The 12,060-nt window shown below is 42.7% G+C and overlaps 1 protein-coding gene across 2 annotated transcripts; it reads right to left on the bottom strand.

The window, feature by feature from the left end:
- otx2b (orthodenticle homeobox 2b) lies at positions 1–4,291 on the bottom strand. 2 transcript variants are annotated; one of them, XM_024285662.2, is made up of 4 exons: positions 3,956–4,291; positions 2,129–2,333; positions 1,568–1,719; positions 1–1,293 (listed from the first exon to the last, which is right to left on the bottom strand). In XM_024285662.2, exons 2-4 carry the CDS (start codon positions 2,223–2,225, stop codon positions 670–672), a joined length of 873 nt encoding a protein of 290 aa, XP_024141430.1. In that variant the 5' UTR covers positions 2,226–2,333; positions 3,956–4,291; the 3' UTR covers positions 1–669. The 2 variants fall into 2 exon arrangements, with proteins under 2 accessions (XP_024141430.1, XP_024142215.1); XM_024286447.2 differs by having other exon boundaries at positions 3,951–4,291.
- Positions 4,292–12,060: the final 7,769 nt, after the last annotated feature.

The raw sequence follows: 12,060 nt of genomic DNA on the forward strand, positions 1-12,060 counted from the left end.
TTCTTTCTATGTATCTCTCGTCAACATTTTTCCATCCTTAAAATTAAAAAATAAACAAAAAATATAAAGAAAAAAAAGTTTAAAATCTATTAAAATTACAGCAAAGTCTGATGTGAGGGAAGGAGGGGGCGGCTCACAAATTGCATACAATACAACAGATCACAGTTTAGAAGGCTAGCACAGATAAAAAAAGAACACACATATGTATGTACCAGTTATATAAGACGCACACTGATTGTCTCTTAGAAACTACATATTGATTCCTTATAAACATATTTTTAAATAAAGTAGTGCATCCATGTCCACGCACCATCCTCGTGTCTCAAACTTTAGAAGAAGCTCAGAGGAAGTCCCCGATCACCAAGTGTTCTCTAGTTCCGTGTTTAGTTCATGTTTTCCTCAACAGGTGATTTTTTTTTTCTTTTTTCCCGGATAGAGGCAGACGTGGATAAAAAAGGGGGCTACAACCTGTAAAAATAGAAAAAAAAGGAACCCAGTGCTAAAATAAATTAAGCCTCTCCTCTAAAGGAGAACCAAAGATCTCCATGCCCCCACCTCCCCCCATTCCCCGCGCCAGAGAGCCCCACTGCTGCGCCAAGCCCGCGTCTGAAGCAGTCTGATCGGGTGTTTTTCTTCGGGTGTTCTCATGAGTTTGTGCGCGAGTTCTGTTCACAGGACCTGGAATTTCCACGAGGACGTCTGATCCTTATAATCCAAGCAATCGGCATTGAAGTTCAGCTTCCACGACGCCGCTTGGTCCTTATAATCCAAGCAGTCTGCTGTGGAGTTGAAGCTCAGGCCGGACGTCCCGTAGCCCTGGGTGGAGAGGGACGCCGGTGACTGATTGAGATGGCTTGTGACCGCGTTCGTGCTCATCGGGCTGAGGGTCGAGCCCGGGCCTGAGAGCTGGTGGTGCATGGGAGTGAGGTAAGAGGAGCAGTCCATTCCCCCGAAGTAGGAGGTGGAGCCGGCGTAGCCCTGGCTGTACCCCGACGCCTGGGTGTAGGTCATGGGGTAGGACCTCTGCATGCAGGAGGAGGAGGTAGACAAGGGATCTGACAGAGGAGAGATGGACGCCGGACTCCATATGGAAACGGGCGCGGTGCTGCTGGAGATGGCGGGGACCGTGGTGGTGCTGGTGGGGGGCGTGAACTGACCGCTGGCCCCGCTCTCCGAGCTCACTTCTCTAGTTGGGGAACTTTTCTTTTTGGGGGGTCGCACCTTGTTCTGTCCGCCGTTCTGCTGCTGTTGCTGCTGCTGACGACACTTTGCCCGCCTGTTCTTAAACCAGACCTGCGCGAGGAACACCATGGAATCATCATCAACATTCAGACAAGATCTACTAAAACCAAAATAATAATAATACTAAACTATATTAAATATATTTTTTGAGTTTGTTCTTTAAAAAAAAATCCAGTTTTTTTTTGTTTTACAGACGGGAAAGTTTTTTCTTTCTTATCCCAAAGATTTAATCGTTTTATTAAAATCAGCAAAACTACTTAAATATATTTTATAAAGTTTATTAAAATAGCAAATGTATAAAATAAAAAAATAACATTTGTCTCACCTGTACTCTGGACTCGGGAAGATTGATTTTCAGCGCCACTTCTTCCCGCATAAAGATGTCAGGGTACCGAGTTTTGGCGAACAACGCCTCCAACACGTCGAGCTGTGCGCGCGTAAAAGTAGTCCTTTCTCGCCTCTGTTTCCGTGGTGTAGCTGCAAATAATAATAATAAAAAAACACAATGTATTCGATGTATACACATTTCTTAAAACAACAATAATAAATGCAATTAGAGTTTAAGATGAACATTTCCAAATTATTATGTTTGCGTAATTACGCACGACTCCAAAGTAAAAACATCACTTCACACAAAGTAGCCTACTTCATGCCCAGATTAGAAATATTATAGGCAAAATGTAAAATATTTTAAGTAACAAAAATAAAAACGTTTAAATATAATAATAAAAAAGCAAAATGTAAAAAATAAAATCAATTCAAATGTAGCTTTTTGCAAAAAAAAGTCTAGTTGATTGTTAATATCATGCAACATAAATTTAACAGTTTTTTAAAACAAAATAAACATTTTTATCGAAATATTTTAGTAAAATCAGTCGAATCCTACCTGGATATCCCACTGACGGATGTAAAAGATCCATCCCAGAGGTAGTTAAGCTCAGGCCATTGACCGTGTAAGGTGGTTGCTTTAGATACGACATCATGCTAATGTTTGTTTGGGGGTTGAAGTTGGAGAAAATTTTGAAAATGGATGTAACTCCTGATGCGCTCTGGCTGTCCTCCACTCCCGGCGTTTCCCGTGTACCCGTCACCTGTTCGGAGAGGGAAAATGAAAAAAAGCAAATGAGCTTGATGAAGAGGAGGAGGTCCGTCAAGTGTCACCAGCTCGAATTTGAAAGCGTTCTCTCTGAGGATGCGAGCCTCTTCTCGTGAGGCACCGGCGACAGCTCCAGCTGTCCTCATTGCTTCAACCCCCCCTCACCCCTCCCGCCACCAAAAACAATGCGCGCTGTAACCGCAACAAGTCACTTGAAAATTTAATTAAAGTCGCAAGGGCTCGTGCGTAAAATCAGCGTTAACACATTTCCTATGAAAAAATAGAGACATAAAGATTTATTACCTTCACAATGTCCTCCAAAATTCCCACATAAACTGAAATATTTTAAAGTAATCAAACATTTTAATATAATTTACTGCCAAAGTTATCATAGGTAATTATTTTTGTGTTTTTTTTTATTGTTTTTCACATAAAAAATCATTTGGGTTACAAAAAACAGCATCCTTTAAAGTTATTCACTTTAACACAGCAATAAATGCGCGCCGCGCGGTCGCCTTTAAACGTGATTGCTGTCACTTCAACTCCAGTGCTCCTCGCCACCCGTTATCCCCACTGTGCCTCTTGATTAGTTGCATTTTTCCCCCCTTCAATATCCAACGGTTTTAACCCCCTCAACCCAATCTGTCACCTCAAACACCCGGTAGTTCGTGCGCACACGCTCAATAATAATTACCCCGTGTCCAACCATTAATTGGAATAAATGTTTTGCTGTTGATAAATTAAAGAGGACATCCGTGTGGAAGGAAAGTTGAGCTGCTGTCTGTGTGTCTGTCTGCAGGGTGTCAGTGCAGACACAAATCCTGCAGGCGCCTACTAGAAATCATTTTTTAAGCAAACTATTAAAATATATTTTATTGCAATTATTAGCACCATAAAAAATAACTTGTAAACAAATGTTCGATTTGTAAATCTTCAAACAGCCGTTTGAAATCCGAGTTTGCCCCCAAAGAGCAGCCAAACATATTAAATGTGACATGTTGGTTTATTGTCCTATTGAATTATTTATCTGCTCAGGCACATACAGTAGACACAACAAGGCCCAGGAGATTTGGCCTAAATGTTCTGTCTCCAGTGATATGTTTGGTGCGTAAAAAGCGCAAATGTGAGGACGTTTGTTTCCTCGCCGTCTCTCTGTTCTGTTTTTAATCCACCAAAACTCATCTGGACGCGGGTTTTTTGGGTTGTTTCAGAAACAGATGGTGCTAAAAATATTAAGTCTGACCTCCAGGAATAAAATGAGCAAACAGTTAGGAGGTAAAAAGACGAAATTATAATATATTGTTTTATTTTATTATAATTTGAATTAAATATTTGTTTGTTAGTTCAATTTTTAATAGTCTGTGTACACATCAACGACATTCCTGTCAGTGTAAAGATTATCCAAAATCAGATTATCCTAAGTTTTTAAGTATTTTTTGTCGTTGTTATCACTACATTTTTTGTTTCCATTTTTTATTTTTTACGCTCTCAAAAGTTAATATTTTAAAAATCAAATACTAAAATGAAATAGCCTACTAAAAAACTAAAATTAATACTTTTAAATTGTGTCTTTTCCAAATGTTCATTTTTCAATAATAATAATAAAACTCACCGTACCGTGGATGTTTGGAAAGTGCTGTTTCCTTCAGATAAATCGTAAAACTCTCTGAAAATGAGCAGTCCTGCTGGATGAAAAGCGAATAAATATCATGGGATCACAGAGCGGAGCAGGAACCGGACCAGGCCTCCTCAAAGCAGAACAAGAGAGCAGATAAAAGTTGAGCGTTGAGCGCCTTCATCAGGATCTGAAGCGGCGGAGGAGAGATGGAGGAGGCTGCATGTGCGCCTTCAGGATTTGTCGCTGTGTTGGGAGTGAAGTGGTTGGAGTTAGATTTTGTACAAAGTGCCAGCCAATGGGAGTCGCAGGAGCGCAGGCGCTGGGGTCTGTCTCCTTCTCCGTCTCTCACACTGGTGGGGAGGGTGTCTTTCTTTCTCTCTTTTTTTCCAGGGGAACAAATGTCTCCAGCTACTTTTTTTGACGCACACTCCTCAGCCAATGGCAGCGAGAGGGCGACTGACAACATCCCCATCCCACCGCAGAGAGGGTGCACTCAAGATAAACCAACGATATTCGGGTGGATGATGGAGAAGCGAGTTAAAATCAGTTTTTTCTTTATTTTTGCTTTTGTTGGGTTTTGTGTTTGAGGTGAATTGAGGCATCAAACCGGGAAGAATAAAAAAGGCTCCTTATGCGTAAAATGGAAAGATTAACTCAAACCCAAGCTTATTTATTTCATGTAGCCTAATCATTAAATTTGTCCTAAAAAATAAAATACAAGTTTAATAAGGTCAATTTTAATAGGAATATGTTTGAAAAGCTTTAAAAAATGGGTAAAAATAATGAGGGTGGGGGTTCTCATGCGTTTTCTCACATTCCAGTGCGTCCCAAAAAAAAAAAAAAAAGAGGATTTAGAGCGACTTATTTCCTTTAAAGTGTCCTCCCGTCCACAGAAACAGCCAGTCTGCTGCCGTCAGCCACATGCGGGGCCCGCGTGGAAGTTTACGCGCAACACTTACAGGTGGGGGTGGGGGTAGAGGGGGGTGAGCACCTGCACATCCTGCAGAGAAGAGATCACAAAGAACTGTGGTGGCATGGATGGATGGAGGGGGGTGTTTTTTATGGAGACAAGAGGAGCAACTTTAATTTTTTTTGGCATTTTTTACGAATTTTATATTATGAAAAGGTAAGTCAATTTTAAACAAAATTATTTAATAACATTGATCCATACTGTAATAATAGCATTATTTTTGTAATATTTTTAAAATAAATTTGGATAGTTATTATAATGAGGGCTGTCAAATAAGCGTCCTCTACGTCACTTAAGTGGTGAACCTGCATCTGAAAATAAACTGGAGGGTTTTTGTCACGGCTTGGTAAATGTCTCATCTTAAGAGGCTTTGTGGAACACCTACACACACTCTCTCTGGCGCGCACGCACACACACGCACACACCACGGCGCGCCTGCACGGACACACCCGCTCCCTTCACCCAGATTTGAATATTGATTTAGATTTATAAACACAGGCAGACCGCGGCGTTCGTCGTTCGCCTCTCGCGCGCGGAAAAGGCCGGAGTCAAAAGGTGCTGCGGCAGCTGCTGGGAGGAGCGGCTCTCCCCGCAGAGCTGCGCGCGGAGCTCCCGCAAACGCACGCACGGCGCGCCTGCTCCAGAGATATGACAGATTTCGATGGGAGGGGACGCAACTTCGACCCGGATTTTTGTCTGAATATCGAGCTGTGTCAGCAACTTCTGCTTTGAGTTTGGAGGAGGAGAGCTGCCAAACATCCACGTTTGTTTAGATTTTTTTAATTAAATGTTGGAACTTTCAGATGAGGATTAACTTTGACAGAATTCTTCAATTTGATTAGATTTGATCCCCCAAAATTCATTTTTTGTGGAATAATTCCTTTTTTTGCGCAAAATTCAGATGATCTCAACATGTTTCTTTAAACAATATTTCTATTAGCTATAAATTCTGCAACATGACATAAATGTTTGCGGAAATTATTTTTTTGCTCATTTTCTGGGGATAAGTGATTCCACCATCTGAATGTTTTTGATCATTTAGCCGCTGGATGGGAACGCAAACCATTACGCGCGGCGCAGCAGCTGCAGCGTGGAAAATCCTGACGTCTGATGCAGTTATCTGCAGGATCTCAGCGTTCAAATTGCTAAATCATTTATTAAACTGTAAAGCCGGGCCCTCCGCGGGGACTTTGTATCTTTAAAAGAAGAGAGAAGGAGTTAAACGCCTCCGGCGGGCTGCGCTCCCACTGACTCCCGGCTAATTGACGAGGACGGCTTTTATCTCCGCCTCCGCCGCTCTCAACCTGAGCGCGAGCGCTTCCTCAGGCCCGCTCCAACCTGTCTGTGATGTCCTCCAGCTTATGCGTGTCCACGCGCCTTCTCAAACACACTGCGCGGGCCCGCCTGCGTGACCCTTGTTTGATAGTCTTGAAAGCGAGATAAAGAAAATCACAATTTTTTTCACATTGGATGATAAGGCCAACAAACCCCAGTTCACTCCTCACTCTTTGCTTTTATCCAGGTAATCAATTCACGATAGTGACTTTTAACTCATTTTTGAATCCAAAAAAGGTGCAAATTTAGAAAAAAAAGATGACAAAATACGTTTTTTCTAGTAGATAAATAGAGACAATGTTGGTTAAATTTAAAGAAAAAGGGTAAAATCACAAACAGCCTAAAATGTAATTAAAATATTGATTAAAAAGTATTTATTTCTCCTAATTAAATTCAGAAAATTCTACAAAAAAAACTACACCAAACACTACATTTAAATATTTAAAAATGAAAAAAAAGCAGGAGGCTGGCTGATAAACAAAATAAATGCAGAGGGTGTTTGGTGGAGTGTGTAGGTTGTGAAAAAAGGAAGACAGAGGAGCAGAAATGGGATAATCCAAAAGCTTTAATCAATTTGAATTTTGGCAGGTCCAGAGCGTTGCATTGTAACTGCTTCTGTGCTTTAAAAAACATCTACAGAGAAGGCTTTTCCTGTACTGTTCCCTTTCCACAAAGAAGCTAAACCTTTGTGTAATGTAACATGTAACTGACCTCAGAGGTCACCAGAACACATCCAGTCTCCTCCCCTGAGATTATAGGGGCACAGACCCTATTCAGTGTTTGTTTGGGAGGAGTTTGCTGACTTCTTCACACATCTTGGATGTTCACAAATCTGTTGTTCTAAATAGATTTATAGAATCACTTTTATTGAAAAAAAGTCCTATATTAATTTATTTAACTGTGAATTAATTTATTTAATATTTTTTTTGTTTATTTACATTTGCCAGTACGGCGGCACGTGTTTGCCAAATTGAATCTTGTCAAAACGCCTTTTTAATTGGTGCCATAATTGTTTCTCTTGTGTTTACGCAGGAGTTTGCCAGTAAACAAATGGTTGTAGTCGAACACATTCAGGTCATGAAAGGAAAAACAAGGTCAAGAGAGCTGACGAGGTGAAAGCGGAAAAAGAAATGCGGTTAATTGAACTTTAATTGTACTGTGTTAAGCTTTTTTTTTTTTTTTCAAAAGCATCCCTGACTGTATGTTTTTATTAAATGAAATTCTGAAACACTGCTGGTGTTTTATTTATATGTTAATTCATTGTGTTATATGTGCAAATAAAAGGTTTTTGCTGCAATCATTTAGGGGCTTTGCTCCATTCTGCCTTTCTCTTCACCTAGAGTAGCCCTCTCATGCGTGTGTGCTGAGGTGTGTGCGCGCGGCGTGGTAAAACCTGCCCTGCAGACTGGACCTCTCAAGTCTTCAAAGGAGGAAGAACTCCATGTGGGGGATTTGTTCAGGCTTATTTGGTAACCTAGGATTTGAATTGGATTCTTGGAGGCATTCATAACACATTTGAAAATGTTACATTGTGTGATTTTTGTGCGTAATCCGCCATAATAAATTTTTGAAATGGTCACAGCACTTTGCACAACTGTGACTATTCATGAATTTATGGAATGGTTTTCTTGTCTTGCCTCTCGGGGGTGAGGTGTGTCGCCTGCAGGGAACGTAAAGTTGGGGGGTGGGATAGCTGTCCATCGTTTGGGGGCGAGGTGGATGAATTTGGATGTTTTTAACCTTTCTCTTCCTCAGCGGTTTTGTTTGAGGGGTCTGAATGTGTGATAAGGTCATCCAGTCAGCTAATATAGGAGCATCGAAGAGTTTCAAACTCCTGTGGATCATATGCAGGAGTTTTACTGTACTCTCAGAAAAACAAGATGTAATAATTAATCAACTTAATCAATAAATTGGTCTACGATCCAACCAGATTGATCTGTCTGAGGCAAGGTGTTAATCAAATCAATCTGTGCCAACATAAAATATTTTTTAAATAAAACAAATGATTATAATCAATATTGGACAATACAATTTGGATTGAGGTATGGTAGTTTTTTTTTTTAACTTTATTTTGTTTATAATGTCAACAAACGTCACGTGTGGAAATGAATTTTGCAAAGACGTGATCATACAGTGAATGTTCTAATAATGTTCCTTTTGTATTATTTTGATGTGAAAATACAACAAATTTATTAAACTAAAATGTGAATGGATTTGTCATTAATTCTTGTTTACTTCTTTGTTTGTTCACATATTTCATTTATACTTCATTATCTTGCAATAAATGCAAGGAATATGGAAAATTTCATGTGCACTGGTCAGGTATTTATCTCTGAGTCACACTGGATGAAGTTTTGGCTAAAGATGGATTTTAGGTCAGTGTTTGTTCAAAATGAACCAATATTGACCGTTAATTCAAACAAATTCACATATGAAATTCGAATTATTGTTAAAATGAATCGTTAAACTCCTAATAGTAAATAAATGTTGCTAAATGTTTGCACACAAAAAACACGTTTTGTGAAATACATTGAGCTTCATTAATAAAGGGAGAAACTGTGAAGCATTTCCTACAGTTTCCAACTTATTACATCAAATCGCTCAAAATGAGCATTTATTTTTCCACCTGTTAATCACAAAAGAAACGTGCACTCAAGGTTTTATGTCACTTAGAAACAAAACTTAAATGTGAACCTAAATGAAATTGAAATGTCACTTTTTGTGACCCCGTCTCTTTCCAGCAGGTAAAAGTTAATGTGAAGTTGTCAAATTAAGAGAGAAAAACCTTAAAACTAACGTTTGGAGAGAATGATGTTATCAGTTTTCAGTTTGAAGTCACTATACCACATCTTTGATTTAGATTCAGATAACTTGACAAAAGTGAGAGCTGCCTTGCGTATGTGTGTGTGTGTAAATCAGTAGTTGTGCCCTGTCCAAACCCTACTTTCCTTTGAATGACACTTTGGCGATGCCCCCAGCTCCCCACTTCGACTTCTCAAGCATGCCCCCCTGTCTGTGCCAACTCCTCTCATGTCTTTAATATCTCTCTTTGGACCCTCGGGTTTTGCCAGCGAAGGCTCCCTTGTGACAGTTGGACGTTGCCGTCACTTTTGGGAGACAGCAGCGGGTGTTTGTATCGTTCCCAGCCCCGGGCCCGCGGGGAATCTGTGATGGCTCGCCTGTCAGCCGGCCCCTCCCCTGTAATTAGGAGAGTAAACACAATGTCTGGCTCGGACTTGGAGACGAGCAGGAGCGAGCGGAGGGGGGTACCGCCCGGCTCCTGTCCCGTATGAGGTGCAGCTTTGGACTCACAGCCTGGGAGGTGCTGCCCCTTAAAATGTCAAGAAAAAGATGAACTTTTATGATGATTTTTCTCCTAAAAGTGTTCAATTGTTAGAGTTGTTCAGTGATACTTGCACTTTTCCAGCATCTCCTCTTTCTTCCCTTCTCTCCTGGTTGCTAGGGTGACCGGTCAGCGGCTGCAGGAATGTGTTGTGTCCTGAAGTTGTAGCTCGGGACCGGCTATGGAGGAGCACCATTCCACCCTAGCCCCTGCACTTTGTCCAGGCAGGCAGGCAGGGAGGGAGGGAGGCTGCGGGAACATCAAGTCAGGAGGAGAAGAATTTGACTGGAACACCTGCCAGAGAAATGCCAGGCAGCGAGCGATGAAGAGACCAACCTAGATGGAGAGGGAGGGAAAACAGAGATCCCAGCCAGTTGAGAAGCAGCCTGTCAGTGTCACTTAGGTCTTGTAGGATGCTCACTGATGATGGGCCAGTTGCTGGTGGTCTCTCAGACACTGTGGCACCGCATCTGATCTGCTTCACAAGGCTCAGAGTTCAGCAGGCTTAGCTGGAGTGCCGCTTCTTCTTCTTCTTCTTAGATAAAACTTCTTTAAATCATCTAACCATTTTTCATCCCCTCCTCGACTTTGCATCCTCACCTGCAATACGTTTTGTGTAAGAACATATTAAATCAGATGGGGTGCATCAGTGTGTGCATGTTGCTGACAGGGGGAGCAGAGAGGGAGGGGTCCTTGAAGGCATAGTGCGCTTGCCAAAGTCTTTACGGCGCCCAGAGAGCCATGCTGCAGCATCATGGTCCACAGCATGGAAAGACTTGAGGCAGATGGGTGCAGTGTAGCAGCACAAGCCCCCCCTCCACCACCTCCACCGCCTCCACCCCCATTCACTCAAATGCAGGGCAGCAGTGGTGGGAAAAGCACAGTGTGAGAGGGAGTCTGGGTTCACGGCTGAAGCTGAAAAGCTGTTGGACGAGCATTTGGGGGGCTGAGAAAAAAGAAAGTTGGGGCTCAAGGATCCTTGTGGGGGGGCACATTTTAGAAGCTGTTGGTTGGGAAGGAATCCTGCAATGGAGTGGGGAAGCCAGCCCCACAGCCCACACCCCACCCCACATCCCTTTGAAATCCAAGTGCAGGGGCACGAGCCCAGGGAGGAGTGGCGGTGTGGCCCAGTGCCTGAGCAGACAGGCAGTCACCGCACTGGGCTGGAGTCCAGCTCGCCTCCACGGGCCCCTTCTCGCTCAAGCCCACCCCGTCTGGACCGGGCTTACGGGAGTCAGGCGGCCGACTCCCAGCGGACAGAGTGGAGCCCTGTTCCTCTGAGCCCCGCCGTAGATCGTGTGCCGGCCTGAAAACGTATGCAGCGTCCCCCCGGGGAGACGGGGCCCTGCAGAGATGAGGAGGTACCTCCGCTGCCTCACAGCTTCTCCTTCACCCAGGCGTCTGGATGGGGGCCCAGAGTAGTCTGCTGCCGATGATAACCCCCACCTCACCAGCAGGCCATTCTGCCTTCTAGGCCTGTGCAGGTCCGCATATCCCCATGGCAACAGTGGCAAGGCTGTCCACACAATGTGAGTGGGCAACTAGCCAAGTGCTGCCAAACTGGGGCGAGGGAGAGACATTTTGGGAAAATGTTCAATCCAGAATCTTTTCACCTTTATTTTGTCTCTGGGTAATCATGTTTTTGGCTCCACTGAGTCGCTCTCAGAGGCTTGGATGGTAAATGTTACAGCCCAGAGGTCAGAGGCACCAATGAGTTTCCACTATTTCCATTTGTTTCTGAAATGGGGCAAATATGGGAGTTCTTCAATCAGAAGTGGATTCAGACCTGATGTGTCACAGCATGTGTAAACACAAGTAGTTCAATGACTTTTTCAGCTACCACCTAAAGTCGACCCCCTCCCATCCGAGCCGGTGGGAAGACACTAAAGGAGGTGTTTACTGAAAGTGGATATCTGCTGTTTGTTTTGTTGCTCTGCCTTTCGACCGTAAACAGCTCAACCGCTTCCTTGAGTGGCGTTTGAAAAGTGCCGTGTGTTATATTTGCCGATAACGGGATTTGCTGAAACTGTGAATCACCAGTCGAAAGAAGGTTAATTGTCAGTGCGAGTGGTAGAATGGGTACATGCAATAATTATTAGCCCACTTTGCTTTATTATTTAATGACGCTAATTAGGCATTAACTGTGGTCCTCTTTTTGGATCACCACTTCAAATGCATGTCAAATTGCATTAAGTTCACTTTGACATCCGCTCATTGAGCTAAAGGGGTGGCGTTTTGTAGATGTCCTTAGCGTGCTCATTGTTATGAAACCCATCTGTTGTTGAGGTATTGATCCGAAAATTAGCGCAGGGATTTGCAGAAACGGCTCAATTAAGTGCCTCCTTGTTTTATTAGCTCAGAGGACAATGCGTTTTGTGATATTATGTTTTATTTGCGGCTTTTCGTTGGTTTTTTGATGCTTTAAGCTCGTATTAAGAAGCACATTAAACATGGAG

This window comes from Oryzias melastigma, linkage group LG22, assembly GCF_002922805.2.
Source record: "Oryzias melastigma strain HK-1 linkage group LG22, ASM292280v2, whole genome shotgun sequence".
Lineage (NCBI taxonomy): Eukaryota > Metazoa > Chordata > Actinopteri > Beloniformes > Adrianichthyidae > Oryzias > Oryzias melastigma.